Genomic DNA, 25,780 nt, shown 5'->3' on the forward strand with positions numbered 1-25,780 from the left:
GCAACAGTGTTTTGTGGTTGTGTAGGTAATGGGGCCCGCCCTGCTAGCCTGCTCCCTAAAATATCACTGGTTTGCTCATTTCTATCTATAGGGTGCCTACATTCTGCATGTGCAAATGGCTTGAGATACCTATTAGGTCCATAAATTACCATACAGCATATATTCAACACAAAAAACAGCGACAATTTGTTGTTGACAAAGGACAGCTGGACATATAAAGGGCCCCATTACCTTCAGTAGCTTAGGGCCTCATGTTTAGGGGCCTCTGAGACAATATAGTCCCCAATTTATTCACTGAATGATACATTTCTTTTTTTAAAATAAAGTTTTATTTTTCACAGTACAGTAAAAATAAAAAAATAATAATCTAAATAAGGAATAATTAAAAGAGAGAGTGAGAGAAAGAAAGAAAGAAAGAAAGAGAAAAGAACTAAAATGGTACCTTGGTTCTCAAACTTAATCCGTTCCAGAAGTCCATCCCAAAACCAAAGCGTTCCAAAACCAAGACACGCTTTCCCATAGAAAGTAGTGCAAAACGGATTAATCTGTTCTAGACTTTTAAAAACAACCCCTAAAACAGCCATTTAACATTAATTTTACTATCTAACGAGACCATTGATCCATAAAAATGAAAGCAATAAACAATGTACTGCAGTCACACAATCAATCAATCAATCAGTAGCTGAACTGGGTTCCCCACAGTCACCAAAACAAAACGAAAAAGCCGCAAAAACGCAAAATAAATAGCAAAAACAGGCAGACCTCAGCGTCACACTCAAATTGGAAGCGTAAATCTCAAAACAGAACATGTTCCGCTTCCAATATAAGTTCGCAAACCTGAACACTTACTTCCGGTTTTGCAGCGTTCTGGTTCCAAGTTGTTCAAGTACCAAGGCATATGAGAACCACCAAGGTACCACTGTGGAAGAATCCTCTCTCAACGATATATCCTAACTTTTATCCCATACGGAGAAGGATGCACCCTCCCATCTCTCACCTGGGAGCATCTCTTTCTTTCCCCAGCTGACCTCCTCTCTTCCCTGCCTAGCACTCAGCGTCTTTCACCTACTGCTCAACATCTTCCCCTGCCTCCATTCTTGCCAAAATACAGTAAGTGAGAATATTACACAGAGAGAGAGCGCGCACGAAAATATTAAAGGAAATAATCATAGAATAAAAAGAAAAAGGGATAGCTCAAGAACAGATAAAAGTTACTTCCAGCTATCCACCTGCCAATTGGACATACAATAATTTTTGAACGATAAGTTTATTTAGGTGGAATTCAGCACAGCGCTAAGGAGATCATTCTGTCAGCATAAGTACCGTATTTTTTGCTCTATGACTCCCTTTTTCCCTCCTAAAAAGTAAGGGGAAATGTGTGTGCGTCTTATGGAGTGAATGCAGGCTGCGCAGCTATCGCAGAAGCCAGAACAGCAAGAGGGATTGCTGCTTTCGCTGCACAGCGATCCCTCTTGCTGTTCTGGCTTCTGAGATTCAGAATATTTTTTTTCTTGTTTTCCTCCTCCAAAAAGTAGGTGTGTCATGACTGGCAGAATTCGAGACCAGGGAGAAGAGCAAGTGGAAGAAGATTGGGGGAAATTTAAAATTTATTTGCAGAAACACTGTAAAATTTCTGAATGTTGACAACATTGAAATGAACTGTGGGGGCTCTAGCAATAAGATAAAATTTAAGATTAAATTAACAAATTAACAAATAGACAAACTAAGGGCTATGAATTTGCTGAATCAACTTTTAAAAGGGATACAAGAACGGGGGATGTGAGGAAGTCAGGAAAATATGTGAATTTAAGATATAAAACCAAGAAAGAGGGAATTTTTGTGTTTTTCCTATATGTTCTTTTTCTTTTTTATTATTAGTTTTTAATGTATGTATCTTTGTATTTTTGTGTTTAATGTTTGTAGTGTTGTATTTTGTAGTATGTATGCTGTGTTTTTATATTTTTTGTTTTTGTATTTTTCTTGTTGTGCATTGTTAAAACTTAATAAAAATTTTATAAAAAAACAAAACAAAAAGTAGGTGTGTCTTCTGGTCTGGTGCGTCTTATAGAGCGAAAAATACGGTATTCAAACGATAAGTTTCTTTAGGTGGAATTCAGCACAGCGCTAATTCTGCCAGTACAAGTATTTCTGCGGCCTGATGGAACAGTCTTCCCTCTGCTCTGTCTGTGTTCTGTTCGGGGGGGGGGGGGGAGTCTTCCCACAAGCAGAAAAGGGTTCTTGAATCTTGCCCTTCACCTTTTGGGAGGTCACTTCCCACAGCACTCCTGAGGAAGGCAGCTTACACTTGAAACACACTAGGACTTTCACTGGGAGTGCTTTCTCAAATAAAAACATACTTTTTCTTCAGCACCGTTTTAGGTTCACTTCCTTTATTGATTTCCCCTTGCCCTCTGTTTTCTTCAGATTTAACCGCTGCTGCCCTTTTAACTCAGGTGGAATCTAGACACATATAAAAAAAAACGCTGCGAAAATGCTTTAAAAAACAACAACACATTTTGAAAAATATACAGATTTTGCCATAGCTCATGATCGCCACCTTGTGTCACCTTTGCATAATGCACTTTACAACACACTTAAAACGTTTTCATTGCAGCTGAGTCCCCAGACTCAGTTTACAAAGTGCTCCCCCTTCCCCAAAGAAAACTAATTACAGATCTAAACAGATTTCCTGAGAAACATACAAGGTTAATCTCAGCGTCAAAGTGAATGACAGAATTCGATATAAAAAACGAATCAGTTAAAACAAATTGCTTCCTTTACAAAAAAGATTAAATATCAGCAATGTAAAAAAACGTGGTTGGTGCAGTCTGGTCCTCCCAGTTAATTGAAACAATGACTTTTTCCGGTTGGACCTAGGAAGACTTAAATGTCCATCTTGTAGGTCATCTTTTTTGCATTAGGTGAATTTCTTCATGAACCGCAGTTTGGCATATGCTATCAGGAGGAAGATGACTGTCATACAGCTAAGGGCCACAATGTTCTCCCACATTGCCCAGTTGGTAGGCTCTATTCCCTGTCCACAGAGGTATTGCTCGCCATAGCACCTGTCAAAAAGGATAGTACACACATTCAGAATGTTATTCATTAACTGAAGCAATGCTGCAGCTGTAGAAAGACAACCCTTTCTCTATCCCCAAGCACGGAAAACAAATGAAAAATTCCTTCCAGTAGCACCTTAAAGACCAACTAAGTTAGTTCTTGGTATGAGCTTTCGTGTGCATGCACACTTCTTCAGATACACTGAAACAGAAGTTGCCAGATCCTTCTATATAGTGAGAAGGTGGGGAGGGATATTACTCAGAAGGGTGGTGGGAATGGGAGATTGGCAGATAGCTGAGATGAGCCTGTTGACGACTCTTAACGACTGTAACTTAGTTAGAATCATAGAATCATAGAGTTGGAAGAGAGCACAAGGGCCATCGAGTCCAACCCCCTGCCAAGCAGGAAACACCATCAGAGCACTCCTGACATATGGTTGTCAAGCCTCTGCTTAAAGACCTCCAAAGAAGGAGACTCCACCACACTCCTTGGCAGCAAATTCCACTGTCAAACAGCTCTTACTGTCAGGAAGTTCTTCCTAATGTTTAGGTGGAATCTTCTTTCTTGTAGTTTGGATCCATTGCTCCGTGTCCGCTTCTCTGGAGCAGCAGAAAACAACCTTTCTCCCTCCTCTATGTGACATCCTTTTATATATTACTGTAACTTAGACTGTAACTTAGACTGTAACTTAGACTGTAACTTAACTTAGTTGGTCTTTAAGGTGCTATAACTTAGTTGGTCTTTAAGGTGCTATAACTTAGTTGGTCTTTAAGGTGCTACGTCAACAGGCTCATCTCAGCTATCTGCCAATCTCCCATTCCCACCACCCTTCTAAGTAATACCCCTCCCCACCTTCTCACTATATAGAAGGATCTGGCAACTTCTGTTTCAGTGTATCTGAAGAAGTGTGCATGCACACGAAAGCTCATACCAAGAACTAACTTAGTTGGTCTTTAAGGTGCTACTGGAAGGAATTTTTTATTTTGACTATGGCAGACCAACACGGCTACCTATCTGTAACCGGAAAACAAATGCTTACTGATTCTGTTAAAGAGATGTTGGATTGAAAACAAGCAGTGTTGATAAAAAGATTAATAAGAATATGTAAATATGGATTGATAATGGTGCAAAATATATATTTATTATAGGTTAAGATGCTGAGCAAGGATAAATGACAGAGGGTAAGGATTTGCTGAACTAAATATCTGAATTGGAATACAAAAAGGGAGGTGTGAGGAGGTCAAGGAACTAGTGGATGAAATATAAGATATGAAAATACTAATCTTTTTTCTGTTTTGCTTATTGGCGTTTTTTATTCTCTTTTCTTCTATTTTGTTAACTGTTCTTTATTGTGTATTTTTTACGTGTTTTGTATTTTTTTAATTTTGTAGTTTTTCTCGGTTTGTGTATTCTATGTTTAAACTTTGAAGCTTTTGATTGTTTATGAAACTTTAATAAATATTACTTTAGAAAAACAAAAACAAATGCTTACTGATTCAAGACTACCAAGGTTGCCATTGTGAATACACACAATTTCTCCCAAAGGCCAACTCTTGCTGCATTCTTCATTTCATTTTTTTCTTACCTCTATCGCCCTGACCTAGCCACTGTGATCCACGCGACGGTCACCTCCAGACTGGATTATTGTAACTCGCTCTACGTGGGGCTGCCCTTGAGACTGACCCAGAAACTCCAGCGGGTGCAGAATGCTGCAGCGAGACTCCTTACAGGGTCCTCGCTGCGAGATCACATTCACCCGGTGCTATACCAGCCGCACTGGCTCCCGGTGGAGTACAGGATCAGGTTTAAGGTGCTGGTTTTAACCTTTAAAGCCCTATACGGCCTAGGACTCTCGTACCTACGGGACCGCCTCTCCTGGTATGCCCCACAGAGAAACTTACAGTCTTCAAATAAAAACATCCTGAAGATCCCAGGCCACAGAGAAGTTAGGCTGGCCTCAACTAGAGCCAGGGCTTTTTCGGCTGTGGCTCCGATCTGGTGGAACACTATGTCACAAGAGACCAGGGCCCTGCGGGACTTGACATCTTTCCGCAGGGCCTGCAAGACAGAGCTGTTCCACCAGGCCTTTGGCCAGGGCACAGCCTGACTCCCTCCCTCGGCAATCTTCGCGGAGCTCTGGCCCAATGGTTGCCAGTGGCTTGAATTAATTAATTTTATAATGAATGATTTTAGAGTGTTGTTTATGCTGTACTTTTGTACTGTTTTATTGTTGTTAGCCGCCCTGAGCCCGGCTTCGGCTGGGGAAGGGCGGGATATAAATTATTATTATTATTATTATTATTATTATTATTATTATTATTATTATTATTATTATTATTCTGGGTATTTTCCACCCCTTTATGCACCCCTGACAATGCCCACTGCAAATAATTTGTGGGAAATGAGCACCGGGAGAAGAGTTAGACCCTTTTTCATTGAATTCATAGAATCATAGTGTTATATATTAAGATTAGCTGCAGTTCTGTATTGTTATGTTTTAAGATTAACTGCTTCTGGCGAACCAGAGCAGCGCACAGAAACGCCGTTTACCTTCCTGCCAGAGCGGTACCTATTTATCTACTTGCACTCTGACGTGCTTTCGAACTGCTAGGTTGGCAGGAGCTGGGACCGAACAACGGGAGCTCACCCCGTCGCGGGGATTCGAACTGCCGACCTTATGATCGGCAAGCCCTAGGCTCTGTGGTTTAGACTACAGTGCCACCCGCATGTTGAATGTTGAGGAGCCTTCTGTAGCCAAAATGTAGTAATCGACACACAAGGATGTGGCTTAGGGGAACTGAAATATTTTGTACAAGCACACAGTGGCTTTAGGAGGGATATTCTTGAGTGGGGCACAGTCCAGGGGGTAGGTATGGATGGCTATTTCCCAGAAATCCAAGGCTTTTGACCCAAAGAGAAGAAAACTACAGATGGCAACCTCCATCTTCCATGAGGTTTAACCGATCCATTAATCATATGAGTTTTAATCAATTTAATGTCTTCTCAAAGATAAGTCCAATTCAACCTACTAGATCTTACTCCCTGGTAAGTGATATAGGGCTGCAGTTTCAATCAGCTTGACATGAGCCAACAGTGTGACGTGGCAGCTAAAAAAGCCAATGCAATTCTGGGCTGCATCAATAGGAGTATAGCATCTAGATCAAGGGAAGTAATAGTGCCACTGTATTCTGCTCTGGTCAGACCTCACCTGGAGTACTGTGTCCAGTTCTGGGCACCACAATTCAAGAAGGACACTGACAAACGAACGTGTCCAGTGGAGGGCAACCAAAATGGTCAAAGGCCTGGAAACGATGCCTTATGAGGAACGGCTAAGGGAGCTGGGCATGTTTAGCCTGGAGAAGAGGAGGTTAAGGGGTGATATGATAGCCATGTTCAAATATATAAAAGGATGTCACATAGAGGAGGGAGAAAGGTTATTTTCTGCTGCTCCAGAGAAGTGGACACGGAGCAATGGATCCAAACTACAAGAAAGAAGATTCCACCTAAACATTAGGAAGAACTTCCTGACAGTAAGAGCTGTTCGACAGTGGAATTTGCTGCCAAGGAGTGTGGTGGAGTCTCCTACTTTGGAGGTCTTTAAGCAGAGGCTTGACAACCATATGTCAGGAGTGCTCTGATGGTGTTTCCTGCTTGACAGGGGGTTGGACTCGATGGCCCTTGTGGTCTCTTCCAACTCTATGATTCTATGATTCTAGGTACTCTTTCTTTAAATCAGGAGGCAGTCTTTATCAATACTCTTTGTGAGTTTGGTTTCTGGGTTCTTTATATGGGACCTTGATGAGACGGACTGTTCTTCCGTTACTGACTAGTTTTCAATAGAACTATGAAGAACGCACCATGACATGCATATGATATGATTTAGGAAGAGAGTATCTAAGGGAGCAACCCCAAACTGACGAGGATAGTAATTCTTCTGGAAGACAATGTATGTGGTCCACCCGCCTCCGGCTGGGATACTCACATTTCTCTGGTCTGAGGAGAACTTGGGGGACAACTTTGCAATGGAAAGGATTCTGTGGCGTTTGCACAGAAACGCAGGTCTCTAAACTCGTTGACTTCAAGGGCCTGTGTAGGAAGCCAGAGAGCAAAATAGAGTCACAATAATACCAAAAAGAGAATCTCCAAAGCAGCCTGTTGTATCAACTGAATATTTGCTGATTTTAACACAGCCATGGTCAATCTGTGCAACTTTGTCTCCCCCCCCCAATAATTTTTATTGATTTTAACATATAAATTATAAAATGTACCACAAAACTTATTACTTATACAATCTTTCTAGACTTCCATCAGCACCTCTGATGATCCACCTTTTTATCCACTTCTTATGCGTTTCTTAACTTTATATTGCCTTTACATCTCTTAACAAATCATCCTTTCCCTTCTCCATTTTTGCAATACTTCCAATAATACTCCTCACAAACCTACAAACGTCGTCTGATCTTCACAAATACTTTTCAAATAGTCCGTAAATTTACTCCAGTCTTCCGTGAATTTCTGGTCCCTCCGGTTTCAAATCCTTCCTGTTAGTTTATCTAGTTCTGCATAGTCCATTAACTTCATAATCCGTGCAACTTTGTCAACAGCAAATATGCCTACACAGAGTTTCATGACTTCGCCAGCTTACAAGTATCAACATTTTATTTATTGTTCAGGTTGCTCCATTGGAAACAACTTTAAAAACAGATGTGCCCTTATTTTGTGGGGGGGGGGGGAATCACGCTTTTAATCAAGGGCTGTAACAATCACGATTCTCTTCTGAAAATCCTGCTTAAGAAGGAGTGGCTTTCTCAACAACTGTTTATATTTAAGTGCATCTGATATTTAACTTGAAGCTCATCTGATGCATAGAAGCTGCCCAATGTAGCTATGTATCCCTAGAGTCTAAGGCATCTCTCCCAGTGTGATGGCCTGGGATTCGGACTCGGAGGCTGAACCTGAGGAATCCCAGCCTGCGCAGGATTCCCCACCTCTAGAACCAGCTGAGCCGGGGCTGGGGCATGAGCCTGAAGGGTCCTCACCTGTGCTGGATCCTCAGGTGCAGGCACCAGCTGAGTCTGCTCTGGCTCCTGAGGTGATGGAGGTGCTCCACTCTCAGCCCCGTCAGGGGAAGCTGAGGCTGCCTCTGGGTCCGGTAACCCTCCAGCTTCTCCTGAGCTGCAGAGGCTCAGGGCAGAGAGGCGGAGGGAACTAAGTTCCCGCAGGAGGAGTGCTCGCCTCCAGGCCAGGAGAGGTGAGTCACCTGAGGATCGGGGCCGCCCTATGCCTCGGGGCAGATAAAAGCCAGCCAGCCCCAGTCCCAAGTTGTGGGAGCAACTTTGTGGGTTGTCAGTTCCTGCCTGAACCCTGTCCTGCCACAGCTCCTGACCTCACCCGACTCCCTGCCCTGCACCCAGCTTCAGCTACTATGGACTGCCTCCATACTCCACCTTCGACCTTGGACTGGACTCGGACCTCGCCTCTTGGTTAGCCCATGGGACCAGCACACCCAGCTAGCCTTCAGTCAGCCTGCCCAAGATGGATCCCAGTCTTTCTTCTTTCTTCTTCTTCTTCCCATAACCCCTTGCTAAAAACTCACTCTTCCTGTCACTTCAAACACACACTCCATCACCTTGCCAACATCTGTCTCCCCATCAACCCCTTTTGTCATGTTAACAGAAGACAAGCCAGGCTGGTTTGTATAAGCCAGCCTAAGGATTCCTTGTCTGGCGCAGTCCTGCAGCTTGTGCTTCCATCAATATCCCAACCAATCAAAATCTTACCATTTATTAATTTCTAGGGTTTAGACGGGTCCTCCCCAATCTATGTTAACTGTAGCATACTCACCGTGAGGCCGTATCTGGGAATGCTGAAATATTTCAACCAGTTCAGCCAACCCATGACGGTGGGAAGGTTCACCAGTAAGCCAGAAAATATCTGGAATTTGGAGAGAGAGAAACAGTGCGAATAAATTCACAATTTAAAGAATTAGGCCCCGAGGCAACTACCCATCGTAACACCTCCGCCCATTCAGCAACAACTCCTTTTATCGCACGAACTGCGGCGGGATTGCGGGAGGTCAGGATTTGGGATTGAACTTTCCAAAATATGGAACTGCAGAAAAAGGCAGCCATGGTTGTAGTAGAGCTGATCCCAAGCCTACGTGACACATGCAAGACTCACCAGCATGAAGACAAAGCAGATGGTGATAAGTAAGTTGGCAATGGCTACTACGTCCATCCCTGCGGAGATTGCGAGGGCCATTGAGGTGGATGTGTAGCACAACAGCACAAGAGTCAGCATGAAGAAGAAGAATCGGCCCGCATCAGCCTGGTAGCCTGAAAACAGGAAGAAGATAGGTGCAATGAACAATCAAATCACGAAGTAGAAGACTGGAAAGGATATTTCTAAAAACAAACTCAGAAGCTTTCATTTTGGGGATTATAGGGACAGAACTACCCAAATTGTATAGAAACTTATTAATGTATGCTACTACAGTGGGATGTGGGTGGCGCTGTGGGTTAAACCACAGAGCCTAGGACTTGCCGATCAGAAGGTCAGCGGTTCGAATCCCCGTGACGGGGTGAGCTCCCGTTGCTCGGTCCCTGCTCCTGCCAACCTAGCAGTTCAAAAGCACGTCAAAGTGCAAGTAGATAAATAGGTACCACTCCAGCGGGAAGGTAAAAGGTGTTTCCGTGCGCTGCTCTGGTTTGCTAGAAGCGGCTTAGTCATGCTCGCCACATGACCCGGAAGCTGTACGTCGGCTCCCTCGGCCAATAAAGCGAGATGAGCGACACAACCCCAGAGTCGGTCACGACTGGATCTAATGGTCAGGGGTCCCTTTACCTTTTTTACTACAGCGGCAAGAATGTTACTTGCCCAAAAATGGAAAGAAGAAGTCCCAGCAAAAGAGGAATGAATACAAAAACTGATGGAATATGGGGAAATGGCGAAAGTTACTGGAAAAATAAGAAATCAAGATAACAAACTTTTTATAAAATAATGGAACTGGTTAACAGCACAGGCCTGAGGTAAGGCCTCTGAGGCATATGAAGAGTCCCACCAAGGAAGGATGAAGTTGACATGTTCGTTGGTATGACAGTGTACAAAAATACAGATTATTATTTACCAATCATCCAGTAGCTTATACATGAAAATATGATTGCAGGCATGGTCCTCATGGGTAGCAGGTCTCCAAGCATCAGGGCAAGGAAATATGCAGAGACTCTGTAATAACCGCTGGTATACTGGTGGCTGTGAGGACAGGAAAGAATATGGCTTACTGGAAAGGCGCACACATGATAAGAGAAATTTAAGGACTTGCTAATTAGGAAAATATTTTGGCCACCTCATGAGAAGAGAAGACTCCCTGGAAAAGACCCTGATGTTGGGAAAGATGGAGGGCACAAGGAGAAGGGGAGGACAGAGGACGAGATGGTTGGGGAGTGTTCTCGAAGCTACCAGCATGAGTTTGACCAAACTGCGGGAGGCAGTGGAAGACAGGAGGGCCTGGTGTGCTCTGGTCCAGGGGGTCACGAAGAGTTGGACACAACTAAACGACTAAACAACAGCAAAATTAGGAGAAGAGAAAGGAACCATTTCATAGAATCATAGAAGTTGGAACGGAGGTCCAACAGAGTTGGATCATTGAGTCCAACCGCCTGCAATGCAGGAATCTCAACTAAAGCCTAAACTAAAGATGGACGTCCAACATCTACTTAAAAACCTCCAATGAAGGGAGTCTGTTCCACTGTCAAAATTTTATCATACTCAGAGTTTCACATTTGCCACTGATGCTCTCTTGCATAATAATAATAATAATAATAATAATAATAATAATAATAATAATATTTTTTTATTTATACCCCGCCCTCCCCAGCCAAGGCCAGGTTCAGGGCAGCTAACAAGCAATAATAAAAACATTATTAATGACATATTAATGAAATATATCTCCGGCTCACTTCTAAGAAAAAAACGATTCTCTTCTCTTCAGCTGGAGTTGCAATCCCTCTAGCAATATTAATTACAAAATGTGCATGTTTATAAATACACGGTCAGGACTCGATCACTTCTAAGGTTTCATTCCTGACTTGGAGCTCGAGGAGACATTCTCAGCATTCCCAACCAATCTCCCTCATGGAAACATCACCACTAGTCCTGCTCAGCTTTGGTAAGTTTGCGTTCTGATCTTCCAGATAGTTTTCTCAAACTCACGCTAGTGTTGAAATACTGCCCAGAGCTACAGAAATTCCATTTTCATGAGCTAATGGGATTTGATTCCAAGATGTCAAGGGCCAATTATCACATCAGGCTTTACCAGACTCGGCTCAGCTCTTTGATGGATTTCCATGCTTTATCAGTGAAGGGTATTCTACTTGCACTGTTCTCACACTGCAGTGGTCCACATGGGATGTGAACTGACAGTATGTAGTTCACATACGTAGAACTGTTCACTGCTCCCATATGTCTCCAGCTGCAGTACAGTGGTACCTCGGTTGTTGAACGCCTTGGCTCCCGAACAAATCGGTTCCTGAACGCCACAAGCCCGAAAGTGAGTGTTCCGGTTTGCGAACGTTTTTTGGAAGCCAAACATCTGACGCGGCTTCTGATTGAGTGCAGGAAGCTCCTGCAGCCAAACGGAAGCCGCGCCTTGGTTTTCGAACTGTTCTGGGAGTCGAACGACTCCTGGAATGGATTAGGTTTGACAACTAAGGTACCACTGTACAGTGGTACCTCAGGTTACAGACGCTTCAGGTTACAGACTCTGCTAACCCAGAAATAGCACCTCGGGTTAAGAACTTTACTTCAGGATGAGAACAGAAATCGGGTGGCAGCGGCGCAGCGGCAGTGGGAGGCCCCATTAGCTAAAGTGGTACCTCAGGTTAAGAAAAGCTTCAGGTTAAGAACGGACCTCCAGAACGAATTAAGTTCTTAACCCGAGATACCACTGTACTGTACTCCCAGAAGGTTGGTTTTTTTTTACATACCCCTTTTTTATATTAAAAAATGGTCATGCCTGCTTTTAAACGCCAACCACACCCATTTTGATATGCAATTCCTGGAGGATTGGCCATGGGCGAGTGCAGCCCTCAGCCCAAATAAGGTTAGCCACCCCTGTGCTTTGAAACTTCCTACTAACTCATAGAATCATAGAGTATAGAGTTGGGAGGAAATGAATGAACAAACGAATGAATTAATCTTTATTTGCGTCAGCCATCGGCCATGGCAAAAAAACAACAATACAATATACAAAGAATAGAAATAAAAAGTCAATTATATAAAATACATGTTAGGGTTTTGAATCAATAGTCAAATAGCGGATCGTACTCTGATTGCCCCAGCTAAAAACCTTGCAACCTTTGCTGTCACCTGCTCATCTTCATCTGCCAAGAGAAAGGACACTGTGGCAGTGGTTGGGCGACCCGGAATGGACAATAGAAGAAGGGTGATAATCTCATTCCTCAAGTCTTTATAAAGAGGGCAAGCCAGAAGGGCATGCGCCACCGATTCGGTGCTGCCATCTCCACAGGGACATGAGTGTTTTTTGGGTGGAATCTGTTGGAATCGTCCCTCAAATACAGCCGAGGGCAATACAGTGGTGCCTCGCAAGACGAAAAGAATCCGTTCTGTGATTCTCTTCGTCTAGCGGTTTTTTCGTCTTGCGAAGCAAGCCCATTGACGGATTAGCGGATTAGCGCTATTAGCACTATTAGCGGCTTTTAGCGGCTTATCTGCTGATCTGATCAGCTGATAAGCGGCTTAGCGGCTTAGAAAGAGGGGGGGAAAGAGGGAAAAAACCGCAGGAACTCGCAAGGCATTGTCGTCTTGCGAAGCAAGCCCATAGGAAATTCGTTTTGCGAAGCACCTCCAAAACGGAAAACTCTTTTGTCTAGCGAGTTTTCCGTCTTGCGAGGCATTCGTCTTGCGGGGCACCACTGTACAAAGTGGCTGGGGAAGCCCAGCGAGATGGGCGGGGTATAAATACTGTAATAAATTATTATTATCATATTATTACATTCAATCTTGTGAGAGTAAAAGAGAGTTGAAAGGGACCCTGAGAGTCATCTCATTCAAGCCCCTGCAAAGTCAGGCATCTCAACATAAAGTATTAGATCTCAGGGAAAGGGGTGAATCATCAGTTCTGTTGAATAGCACGGTGAATTGTCACTTCCGTTGCTAACCCCAACGGAAGCCTTGTTTCCTGTCCTGGTGTTTCCTGAGTCTCAGACGAAATGAGAGCACAGTCATACCTCGGGTTACAGCTGCTTCAGGTTGCGTTTTTTCAGGTTATGAACCGCTGAAACCTGGAAGTACCGGAATGGGTTACTTCCGGGTTTCGGGGGTCACGCATGCATCTGTGATAGATGGCTATCCAGCCTCTGCTTCTGAACCTCCAAGGAAGGAGAGTTCACAACCTCTCAAGGGAGACCATTCCACTATTGAACAACTCTTATTGTCAGGAAGTTCTTCCTGATGTTTAGTTGGGATCTCCTTTCTTGTAACTTGAAGCCATGGGTTCTGGTTCCACTCTCCAGAGCAGGAGAAAGCAAGCTTGTTCCCTCCTCCATGTGACAGCCCTTCAGATACTTGAAGATGTCTATCATATCTCCGCTCAGTCTCCTTCACCCTCATCTTCTCCCCTGCCCTCCAAGGGTGCCATCTCTAGGGGGCCCTGGGTGCTTGAGCACCCACCAAAATTTTTGGGTGGGTGCCCAGCACCCACACCGCATGGCCCCCAACGCAACTTCTGGTGCCTTGTGAAACGCCAAAAGTCACGTCCGAGGCACACGGCAGAGCAGAAATACAGGGCAAACGACATGCTGTATTGAATGAATACAGAGTATAGTACAGTGGTACCTCGGGTTAAGTACTTAATTCGTTCCGGAGGTCTGTACTTAACCTGAAACGGTTCTTAACCTGAAGCACCACTTTAGCTAATGGGGCCTCCTGCTGCTGCCACACTGCCGGAGCACAATTTCTGTTCTCATCCTGAAGTAAAGTTCTTAACCTGAAGCACTATTTCTGGGTTAGCGGAGTCTGTAACCTGAAGCGTATGCAACCTGAAGTGTATGTAACCCGAGGTACCATAGTACAGTCATACCTTGGGTTACAGCTGCTTCAGGTTGCGTTTTTTTGGGTTATGGACCGCCAAAACCTGGAAGTACCAGAATGGGTTACTTCCGGGTTTGGGGGGTCACGCATGCGCAGAAGGGCTAAATCACGCTTTGCGCATGCGCAGAAGCGACGAATCTCAACCCACGTGTGCGTAAATGCGCCACTGGGAGTTGCGGACGCTGTGGGTTGCGAACGTGCATCGCACACAGATCACGTTCACAACCCGAGCGTCCCCTGCACCCCTAAACATTTTTTAAAGAAAAAAAGCACTGGGAAGGAGCACACTCTGAAGGGATACAGCCCACAGATTTACCACCTCATTGCGAACTAGGCCTAGGGCAGGGGTCAGCAACCCATGGGTCACAAGCGGCCCATGGGGGTCGTTTAACCGGCCCATGGACCCCCAGCGCCGGCTCGGGGACCCCTGCCGCCCACTTGGCTGGCTCCCATGCGTTGTGCTAAACCAGCATGAAGCAGAGCGGAGACCGCCTTCCGCAACGCTGGCCGGCTTCCCATTGGCTGCAGGAAGCTCATGCAGCCAATGGGAAGCTGCGCACGCCTCCTCTGTGCTGGAAGGAGTGCCAGAAATAGCGTTTGCACACTCACACACACACACTACTGCCCACAGTGGCGTCTGCAGGACCATGAACAGCCCGAAGCCACAAAAACTTTGCTGACCCCTGGCCTAGGGTTTTGCATTATCCAAGACGCTACAAATAATTAAAAAAGGAACTTATTTCAAGGAAATGGGATAGCTCAGTTGGTTAGAGCACGGTGCTGATAGTGCCAAAGCTGCAGGTTTAATCCCCATATGGGACAGCTGGATTCAGGGGGTCAGACTAGAAGATCCTCAGGGTCCCTTCCAACGTTACAATTCTATCAAATCTAGGCTTCCAGGTGTCATAAGAAAGCTGCAGAAATAGTGCAGGATAGTAGGCACGCCGGAAATGATCTATTTCAGCTTCTGCCTTCTGGAAGAAGGTACAGGGTTATAAAGACTAGGACTAGCCATCTGAGAAAGTTTTTATCCAAATGCGATTTTGGTTTTAAATGCAGTGTAAGGTAGTCTCTGGGACGCGGGTGGCGCTGTGGGTTAAACCACAGAGCCTAGGGCTAGCTGATCAGAAGGTCTGTGGTTTGAATCCCCGCGATGGGTTGAGCTCCCGTTGCTCGGTCCCTGCTCCTGCCAACCTAGCAGTTCGAAAGCACTCTTAAGTGCAAGTAGATAAATAGGTACCGCTCCGGTGGGAAGGTAAACGGCGTTTCCATGCGCTGCTCTGGTTCGCCAGAAGCGGCTTAGTCATGCTGGCCACATGACCCGGAAGCTGTACGCTGGCTCCCTCGGCCAATAAAACAAGATGAGCGCCGCAATCCCAGAGTCAGTCACGACTGGACCTAATGGTCAGGGGTCCCTTTACCTTAAGGTAGTCTCTGTGGGAGTATATTGTATTTAATTATGGGGTATCAGAGTTTTTAGGGGGTTAACCAGGCTGGGATAGTTGGGATAGCAGGCTTGTGGGTTTTTGAATGTCTGATGTAGATTTTTTTCCATTTCGTTGTTCTGGATGGGACAACGACAATAAAGATTATCGTATCGTATCAACCAGCCCCTCTTTTCCACTAACAAATCCATCTGCCATTCCCTGCTGCCTCCCCATTTCCTTAGAGGAGGTTTGATACTTACACAAACAACTTCTTATCCCTGATAAACAGCTCGATGGCCGACACACTGGAGAAGCACTGGTTTGTGGTTACGAAAAACAAAGATCCAACTCTGAAAGAAGGAACCAAAAGTTTGGATTTGATATCCCGCTTTATCACTACCGGAAGGAGTCTCAAAGCGGCTAACATTCTCCTTTCCCTTCCTCCCCCACAACAAACACTCTGGGGCTGAGAGACTTCAGAGAAGTGTGACTAGCCCAAGGTCACCCAGCAGCTGCATGTGGAGGAGCGGGGAATTGAACCCGGTTCACCAGATTACGAGTCCACCGCTCTTAACCACTACACCACACTGGCTCTCTACCTTCATTAACTGCTTTGGACGCTTTCTGTAGGATCACTGAACCCTGTCTATGGTAGGAACACATATTGTTTCTTATGCAGGCAAGACACCATGGTTTTCTGCTGTTAAACTGACATGGCTCTTGACCTTAGAGTAGGGTACGTTAGAGCATCTTTTCGAGAACTGCTCATAGGTCATATGGCTGCGTTTGTTTCAACTCCAAAAATAATTTTAAAAAGGAAATTAATTTTGCAAACCATTAGCCGGGAGGGAGGGAACGACTTCCCTCTCTCCTGGCTAAAGGTTTACAAAATTAATTTTTGCATCTTTGCATTTTACTTCCTTTCATATTCTTGTTATGCCATTACCTAAAATGGCTCAGTTGAGCCAAAGTGATTATATATGAGCCAATTTTATATGAGCCAATTACTGTATTTTTCTCTCTATAAGATGCACAAGACCACAAGTTTTTGGAGGAGGAAAACAAGAAAAAAAAATATTCTGGATCTCAGAAGCCAGAAAGTGAAAGCAGCGATCCCTCTTGCTGTTCTGGCTTCTGTGATAGCTGCGCAGCCTGCATTTGCTCCATAAGACGCACACACATTTCCCCTTACTTTTTAGGAGGGAAAAAGTGAGACTTACAGATAAAAAATACGGTATATATGAGCCAATGTGATTATATGTAAAACTAACAAAAGTTATTTAAAAAATAATAATGATATGATGGAAAATAAAGCTCGAGAAAAGCATCAGGGATTACCGGTTTTGAATGCCGCTTTGGTCAAGTTTTACACCAAAGAAAATGGCCCCCACGATCAGTGCCAGGACAACTGTCACAAGGACCTGGAATGTGGGAAAGGAAAAAGAAAGAGATTGATTCTGTACCCGTCCACTGGCACAGCAACAGAATGCAATGGTCAAAGGGTATCTGACCATCCTGAACAGAACAAACAAGGAAGGCAAAGATATCCACAGGCTCGGAATTAGTTCAGGGTGCTTTCAGATAACACATTTACAGGGGTGAACGAAGGCGTCGTGACACTGGGGGCGAGGCGTCGCTACGTAGGAAGCATGTGAGGTGTTGCTACGTACGACGCATTATTATTATTATTATTATTATTATTATTATTATTATTATTATTATTATTATTATTATTTACCCTGCCTATCTGGCTGGCTTGCCCCAGCGACTCTGAGCAGCTTCCAACATACTGTATATAAAAACATAATAGTGTTTTTATATATGTGAAGAAGTGTGCATGCACACGAAAGCTCATACCAATAACAAACTTAGTTGGTCTCTAAGGTGCTACTGGAAGAATTTATATATATATATAATAAAACATTAAACATTAAAAAACTTCTCTCTACAGGGCTGCCTTCAGATGTCTTCTAAAGGCTGTAGAGTTACTTATCTCCTTGGCTTGGGGGTTGCATAACTCCATACCCTCCAATAAAAATAAGAACATCCTAGCATACCCTTCAACATTCCTCTGATGAAAATAGGGACGTCCTAAGGAAAAGCGGGAAATTCCGGGATCAAATCAGAAACCGGGAGGGCTTCTGCAAATCCGGGACTATCCCTGGAAAATAGGGACACTTGGAGGGACTGTGAAGCCAGCTGAAGGTTTATGGTTTTTAGACTAGGACCTCCAGCCACAAGCACCCTGCTATGACACCAGACGTTCTCACTTGAGGGTCCACAATAGCAGACGGTTCTGCTCCTTACTTGCGCCACAGAAGCTTGGGGGTTTCGGATGAGGTTTTTGAGGGAGCGCTGAGACACCCAGTAGAGCTGAGTGAGGAACCCGTTTGCATAGGTCACTTGATTCATGAGCCTCGGCTTCTTCTGAGGGATCCCGTGGAGATTTTCATATTTCTTCAGCTGCTCCATCATGCTCTCGTACTGGGAGGAGCTGAGGTATTTCTCGTGCAAGGAGTCCACCAGTGTCTTCTCCACGCCTTCCTCTTCCATGCCATTTTCCTTACTGGTTTCTGGGGGGAAACAAAAAAGGGACCCCACCCCCCATTTTTTAAAGGTAAAGGGACCACTGACCGTTAAGTCCAGTCGCGGACGACTCTGGGGCTGCAGGCTCATCTCGCTCTATAGGCAGAGGGAGCCGGCGTTTGTCCGCAGACAGCCTCTGGGTCATGTGGCCAGCATGACTAAGCCACTTCTGGCAAACCAGAGCAGCACACGGAAACGCCTTTACCTTCCCTCCAGAACGGTACCTATTTATCTACTTGTACTTTGACGTGCTTTCAAACAGCTAGGTAGGCAGGAGCAGGGACCGAAAAACGGGAGCTCACCCCGTTGCGGGGATTCGAACCACCGACCTTCTGATCGGCAAGCCCTAGGCTCTGTGGTTTAGACCACAGCGCCACTCACATCTCCCCCGTTTTTTAGGGCTATATAATAGAATGCTTTTCAGAAATATAGTACAGTGGACCCTCTGCTTACGTTAGCCTTGGAGAACGTAAACTTTGGGTTGTGAAAGCGGCAAACCCAGAAGTATTTTCCCAGGTTTCGCCGCTCGCACATGCACAGAAGTGCTCTATGCGCGCATGCGCAGAAACAGTCCTCCGGTTGCGAATTCCTCGGGATGTGGCTGGACCTCCGGAATGGATCTCATTCAAAACTGGAGGTACCACTGTACTAGATCCCCAGTGGTGATCAAGAACCTCCCCCGATGTCAGCTTCTTACCTACGTTCTCCTGATCGTCGGTTTTCTTAAGTTTCTGACCACATTTGCTTGCAGCTACAGCCGTGGAGTCACCGTTGATGATGTCCAGGAAGAAGTCAGCTGGGTTATTGAAAGGCTCGCACTCATACCCTGTAAAGACAGAAAGAGAGTAAGCGTTGGAAATGTAATGAGACTGAGAGTACATTCTTTCATATGTGGTGGACCAGGAAAAGGTCGTACCGTTCGACTTCCAAAACATTTGGAAACCAAAGCGCGGCTTCTGATTGGCTGTAGGAAGCTCCTGCAGCCAATCGGAAGCCGCGGAAGGCCCGTCGGACGTTCGGCTTCCAAAAACGGTTCGCAAACCGGAACATTGACTTCCGTGTTTGCGGCAATCGGGAGCCAGAACGTTCGAGAACGAAGCTGTTCGAAAACCAAGGTACAACTGTATTGGGAAATAATTCATAATGAATGAGGGGAAATGGTTTTAAGTACTTTAAAAAACAAACAAACCAGAGTTCTATTTGTTCGGAATAACTCAGACAGAAATTCCCAGGTGCTGGAAAATGTTATTTATGTATGCCACTCTACGGGCTCATGTTTTGTTAGCCCCAAAATGGAAAACGAGCGAAGTCCCAACTAAGGAAGATTGGCAACTTAAATTGATGGAATATGCGCAGCTTGCTGACCTAACATATAGAATAAGAGAATAAGAACAACTTACGTTTAAAGGAAAATGTTTAGTGAATAGAGGGAGGAAAATTGTGTTCATTTGCTAATTATTTTATATGATTTATAAAATCATTTGTGATCATGGAATCATAGAATAATGGAGTTGGATGGGACCACAAGGATCATCTAGTCCATGGGTAGGCAAACTAAGGCCCGGGGGCTGGATCTGGCCCAATCGCCTTCTAAATCCGGCCCGCGAACGGTCTGGGAAACAGCGTGTTTTTACGAGAGTAGAATGTGTCCTTTTATTTAAAATGCGTCTCTGGGTTATTTGTGGGGCCTGCCTGGTGTTTTTCCATGAGTAGAAGGTGTGCTTTTATTTAAAATGCGTCTCTGGGTTATTTGTGGGGCATAGGAATTTGTTCATTTTCTTCTTCTTCAAAATATAGTCTGGCCCCCCAAAAGGTCTGAGGGACAGGGAAAGTTTGCTGACCCCTGATCTAGTCCAACCCTCTGCAATGAAGGAATCCTTCACCCAACATGGGATTCGAACCCAGGATCCTGAGATTAAGAGTCTCATGCGCTACCTATTATATTGTTATTTATTGTTGGTAAGCTGCTTTGAGATTCATTTGAAGGAAAAGCAGCAGTGAAAAACAAAAAATCAATCAATCAATCAATCAATCAAGTAAGTTATGTCAAATAAAAACTTTTGTGGAAGTTGCACTTCCCCACTGCTAGCACCTACCATATTTTTGCTCTATAAGACTCACTTTTTCCCTCCTAAAAAGTAAGGGGAAATGTGTGTGCGTCTTATGGAGTGAATGCAGGCTGCGCGGCTATCCCAGAAGCCAGAACAGCAAGAGGGTTTGCTGCTTTCACTGCGCAGCGATCCCTCTTGCTATTCTGGCTTCTGAGATTCAGAATATTTTTTTTCTTGTTTTCCTCCTCCAAAAACTAGGTGCGACTTGTGGTCTGGTGCGTCTTATAGAGCGAAAAATACGGTATTTTACCTCAATGGGAGTGGTCTTTCCCCAGCAACACAGGTGACGACATGAGTCACCACAGCTGCGTTCCAGAGCACATTTATGTAACAAATGAGATTTCTAAGCAAATTGGTTTTAAACACAGGTATGAACGAGACTAACACCAAATGTTTCCCTTGTTACCTGCCCCGGAACCTTGGAGTAAACAACAGGTAATAAATTGTAGTTCTAATAATGAATAAATAAATAAAAACTGTTACTCAGAGCTGAGAAACAATGCCACAACTCTTAAGCCCCAGACCTGTATCCTGGAAACCTAACTTCTTTACTTAAGAATGGAATAGGGAGTTGTCTTCAACCCATATAAACCACACCTTAACACACAAGGGAGGCTCAATATCTAAGTGTGCTATGGAAGCTGGCGTGTGTATGCCTCTTTTTCCATGGTCAAAATAAAAAAATTCCTTCCAGTAGCACCTTAAAGACCAACTAAGTTAGTGTTTGGTATGAGCTTTCGTGTGCATGCACACCTCTTCAGATACACTGAAACAGAAGTTGCCAGATCCTTCTATATAGTGAGAAGGTGGGGAGGGGTATTACTCAGAAGGGTGGTGGGAATGGGAGATTGGCAGATGGCTGAGATGAGCCTGTTGACGACTCTTAACGACTGCAATAGGTCTTACAGGAAAAGGCAAGGGGTGAGAAGGTGAAAAATGGCTTAGTCATGTATAATGAGATAAGAATCCAATGTCTTTGTTCAGACCAGGTCTCTCCATGGTTTGGTAATGAGTTGCAATTCTGGGAATGGTTTGGTAATGAGTTGCAATTCAGCAGCTTCTCTTTCCAGTCTATTTCTGAAATTCCTTTGTAGTAAAACAGCTACTTTGAGATCTTGTATAGAATGTCCTGGGAGATTGAAGTGTTCTCCTACTGGTTTCTCTGTTTTGTGATTCTTGATGTCAGATTTATGTCCGTTTATTCTTTGGCGTAAGGTTTGGCCTGTTTGTCCAATATAGAGAGCTGAAGGACACTGTTGGCATTTGATGGCATACACAATGTTAGACGATGAGCAATTAAATAGTCCCGAGATGGTGTGTGTGATGTTGTTGGGGCCAGTAATGATTATTTATCCTGTGATAGGAATTTTGAGGTCTTAGATATATGTTAAATGTTCATAAGTGTACCAACAGAGCACGTACATAGATCAGCACAGGAAGACCGACCTGAAACCATTTTTGATTCCCAAACTGACCAGATGTTTTCTATGCAAAGTCAAAGGAAAATGGAAACGCCTCCCCGTTGTCTTTTCCTTCACAAATCCTGTCTCAAGGGCACATTTAAGATATGAATAGGGTGTGAACCTGTGACCTGGCTCAGGAACTAAGTATTTATCATTACAAAAGACTGGCCAGGCTCCCCGGCAATCCAATCAAATGACCATTAAACAGGTAACCTGTCAGACGAGATAAACAGATTTCTGCTGTAGATAAACAGCTTTCTGTAGGTATGATGTATGGAGGAGTGGTCTTGAGCTTCAGGGCAGGGAATTAAAAATGTCTATATAAGGGTTGATGGAGGAGGCTCTTGAGAGTCCCATGGACTGCAAGAAGATCAAACCAATCCATTCTGAAGGAAATCAGCCCTGAGTGCTCACTGGAAGGACAGATCATGAAGCTGAGACTCCAATACCTTGGCAGGAGCAGGGACCAAGCAACGGGAGCTCACCCCGTCGCGGGGATTCAAACCGCCGACCTTCTGATCGGCAAGTGCTAGGCTCTGTGGTTTAGACCACAGCACCACCCGCGTCCCTCCAATTGTTGGGTTAATGAACGGCAAAAAGATCTATATGCACCTTCTCTTTCAATGCAGAGAGCTTGCCTAGACTTCACACAAATTCCCCAGATACAATGCAATATGGTAACCAGGTCCTTCTTTCTTAAGGGCTAAACAGGAGTCAGAGAAGTGGCAGCTATTGCAGATTATGCCCCAATTCAGGTGAAATTGGCACTTTGCAATAAATAAGTGGGTTTTGGGTTGCAATTTGGGCACTCAGTCTCTAAAAGGTTCGCCATCACTGCCCTAGGGGTCCCTTCCAACGCTACAACTCTATGATTCTATGCTTAATTTTGACACCAGAGGAACAAAAGCAAGGTGAAACAATCCTGTACATTTGGATTCAAATTTTGTGTGTGTGTTCAGCGCTACAGTGGATGCTTGGGTTGTGAACGTGATCCGTGTGGGATGCACGTTCGCAACCCACAGTGTTCGCAACCCACAGCCGCGCGTCTGCGCACATGTGGGTTGTGATTCGGCATGTCTGCGCATGCCCAAAGCACGATTTAGCGCTTCTGCAAATGCGCAGCCACAGTAACCCATTCCAGTACTTCCGGTTTTCGGCGGTCCGTAACTCAAAAAAGTGCAACCTGAAGCATCTGTAACCCGAGGTATGACTGTACAGTGGTAACTCAGGTTACATACGCTTCAGGTTACAGACTCTGCTAACCCAGAAATAGTGCTTCAGGTAAAGAACTTTGCTTCAGGATAAGAACAGAAATTGTGCTCTGGCGGCACGGCGGCAGCAGCAGGAGGCCCCATTAGCTAAAGTGGTGCTTCAGGTTAAGAACAGTTTCAGGTTAAGAACAGACCTCCAGAACGAATTAAGTACTTAACCTGAGGTACCACTGTGCTAACAACAGAGAGGGCAATCCCCAACAGAACAGCCTCCTTCCCTGGGGGCAACTCTCACTATGCCTTCATCATAATTTATCCTGTTCACACCTGCAAAGAGATGGAACTGCTATCATGCTCTTTCCCTCCTTCAGGGTTTTTTCGTGGCAAGAAGAAAGACGGAGGAAGCAGTGGCGGGAAGGGAGAGAATGGAAGAATTCCAATTGGCTCGTGCTATTTCCTGGAATCCCCATACAATTATGTAAAGGAGACATGGCAATTGGCCATTAAAAGGCTTGTCTGGAAGCGCCCACAGTCCCTAGTATATAATGAGATGAAAAAAATGTTGAAATATACATTTATAAAGAAACCAGAAGCATTTTTACTAGGCATTGTGGGGAGTGATATAAATAGAAAGGAATGTAAGCTCTTTTTATATGCAATAACAGCAGCAAGAATATTACTGGCCCAAAAATGGAAGCAAGAAGTATTACCGACGATTGAAGAATGGAGGATGGAGTTAATGGACTATGGAGAACTAGATAAACTAGCAGGAAGGATTCGAAACCGGCGGGACCAGAAATTCATGGAAGACTGGAGTAAATTTACGGACTATTTGAAAAGTATTTGCGAAGATCAGTCGACGTTTGTAGGTTTGCAAGAAGTTTTGTGAGGAGTATTATTGGGAGTATTGCAAAAATGGAGAAGGGGAAGGATGATTTGTTAAGAGATGTAAAGGCAATATAAAGCTAAGAAATGCATAAGAAGTGGTTAAAACGGTGGATCATCAGAGGTGCTGATGGAAGTCTAAAAAGATTGTATTAGTGATACGTTTTGTGGTACATGTTGTAATTTATATGTTAAAATCAATAAAAATTATTTTTAAAAAGAGAGAGACAGAGACAGTCCCAGAAGTCTCTCTGCTAGGGTCTCCGAGGCGAATCTTGATCTTGACATGAAATCTGCGTGCCATTGGCAGCTCTCAGTTGTCTACAAAAGGTTCAGTGAACCCCTTGAGTTTTCTAATCCCTGCTCTGGTGAGTTTTGCTGACATTCCCGCGCCTACAAACTCTTATAATAACTGTCGGAATCGCCACTCGGCCAAGCCGATAAGGCCTCATTTTCCTCCGAGCTGAGCCTTTGAAATCGCCTCCGACACGTTTAATGGCCTGAGCCTTTGATAAGGTCTCAAGGACATTCTATCCAGCAGGGTTCCCAGCACAGGGAAGAGACGAGAGGTTTGGCTACATTGTATATGGTTTTATTTCTTACTATGCAGACAGCTAAGAAATATACATCCTCTCTCTTCGAAAGCAGAGAGCAACTGAACAAAGGAACAAAGGAAACAGGAAACCACTAACGTCACATCCCGTCTCCCTTTCCCGTGAGACTGCAAGGTCTCTGGAATGTAAACAGAGTCCTGTGACTCCCAGCAGCTGCCTAGTGAGAAACAGAAACTAACAATAACAAGAGCAAACTTACCAATAGACTGGAAATACCCCAGGGCTTCCTTTGCGGGTCCATGATAGAGTACCTTCCCCAAAGCCAGCAACGTCAAGCTATCGAACAGCTTGAAGATGGAATAGCGAGGTTGGTGGATAGAAAAAATAATGGTTCTACCTCTTCTGGAGAGCCTAGGATGAAAAGCCGCACCTTTTAAGTTTTAGCCCTCTCGGTGAGGAAGGACGATGGCAAAAATGCAAAAAACCACACAAGTCTGCCCCCAGTGCCTTAAATTTACAAACAGGATGCTGCCGCCTTTCTGAAGCTAAGCAAGGATGGGTTTCTCAATGCCTGGATGCCCGACCACCTAGGGCAGCATCCCAAAACTCGACCCTCCAGCTGTTTTGGGACTACAACTCCCATCATCCCTAGATACCCAGCTCTACCTCTCTTTCAAATCAGAACCAGTGAAGGCGGTGAAGGTCCTGTGTGAGTGCCTGGAGGCGGTTGGAGGATGGATGGCGGCTAACAGATTGAGGTTGAATCCTGACAAGACAGAAGTACTGTTTTTGGGGGACAGGGGAGGCGGGTGTGGGGGACTCCCTGGTCCTGAATGGGGTAACTGTGCCCCTGACGGATCAGGTGTGCAGCCTGGGAGTCATTTTGGACTCACAGCTATCCATGGAGGCACAGGTTAATTCTGTGTCCAGGGCGGCTGTCTACCAGCTCCACCTGGTACGCAGGCTGAGACCCTACCTGCCTGCGGACTGTCTTGCCAGAGTGGTGCATACTCTAGTTATCTCCCGCTTGGACTACTGCAATGTGCTCCATGTGGGGCTACCTTTGAAGGTGACCCGGAAACTGCAATTAATCCAGAATGCGGCAGCTACACTGGTGACTGGGAGTGGCCGCCGGGACCACATAACACCGGTCCTGAGAGATCTGCATTGGTTCCCAGTACGTTTCCGAGCACAATTCAAAGTGTTGGTGGTGATCTTTAAAGTCCTAAATGGCCTCAGCCCTCTATACCTGAAGGAGCGTCTCCACCCCCATCGTTCAGCCTGGACACTGAGATCGGCACCGAGGGGCCTTCTGGCAGTTCCCTCATTGCGAGAAGTGAGGTTACAGGGAACCAGACAGAGGGCCTTCTCAGT

The 25,780-nt window shown here is 44.8% G+C and overlaps 1 protein-coding gene across 2 annotated transcripts in view; it reads right to left on the minus strand.

Annotated features, from left to right (window-relative positions):
• Window positions 1-2,373: 2,373 nt before the first annotated feature.
• LOC310706510 (broad substrate specificity ATP-binding cassette transporter ABCG2-like) overlaps window positions 2,374-25,780 on the minus strand; it is a 39,108-nt gene continuing 15,701 nt past the window's right edge. For both annotated transcript variants that reach the window (XM_083502582.1, XM_083502583.1), the window contains exons 7-16: window positions 24,666-24,817; window positions 18,880-19,008; window positions 17,904-18,169; window positions 16,935-17,017; window positions 15,857-15,946; window positions 10,187-10,311; window positions 9,241-9,395; window positions 8,905-8,994; window positions 7,043-7,146; window positions 2,374-3,065 (exon numbers count right to left, since the gene is read on the minus strand). In XM_083502582.1, coding sequence (XP_083358708.1) covers window positions 2,918-3,065; window positions 7,043-7,146; window positions 8,905-8,994; window positions 9,241-9,395; window positions 10,187-10,311; window positions 15,857-15,946; window positions 16,935-17,017; window positions 17,904-18,169; window positions 18,880-19,008; window positions 24,666-24,817 — 1,342 coding nt within the window. In that variant the 3' untranslated portion in view covers window positions 2,374-2,917. The remainder of the gene's footprint in view (window positions 3,066-7,042; window positions 7,147-8,904; window positions 8,995-9,240; window positions 9,396-10,186; window positions 10,312-15,856; window positions 15,947-16,934; window positions 17,018-17,903; window positions 18,170-18,879; window positions 19,009-24,665; window positions 24,818-25,780) is intronic.

This window comes from Podarcis liolepis, assembly GCF_965112155.1.
Source record: "Podarcis liolepis genome assembly, chromosome: 5".
In the NCBI taxonomy this organism is placed as follows: Eukaryota; Metazoa; Chordata; class Lepidosauria; order Squamata; family Lacertidae; genus Podarcis; species Podarcis liolepis.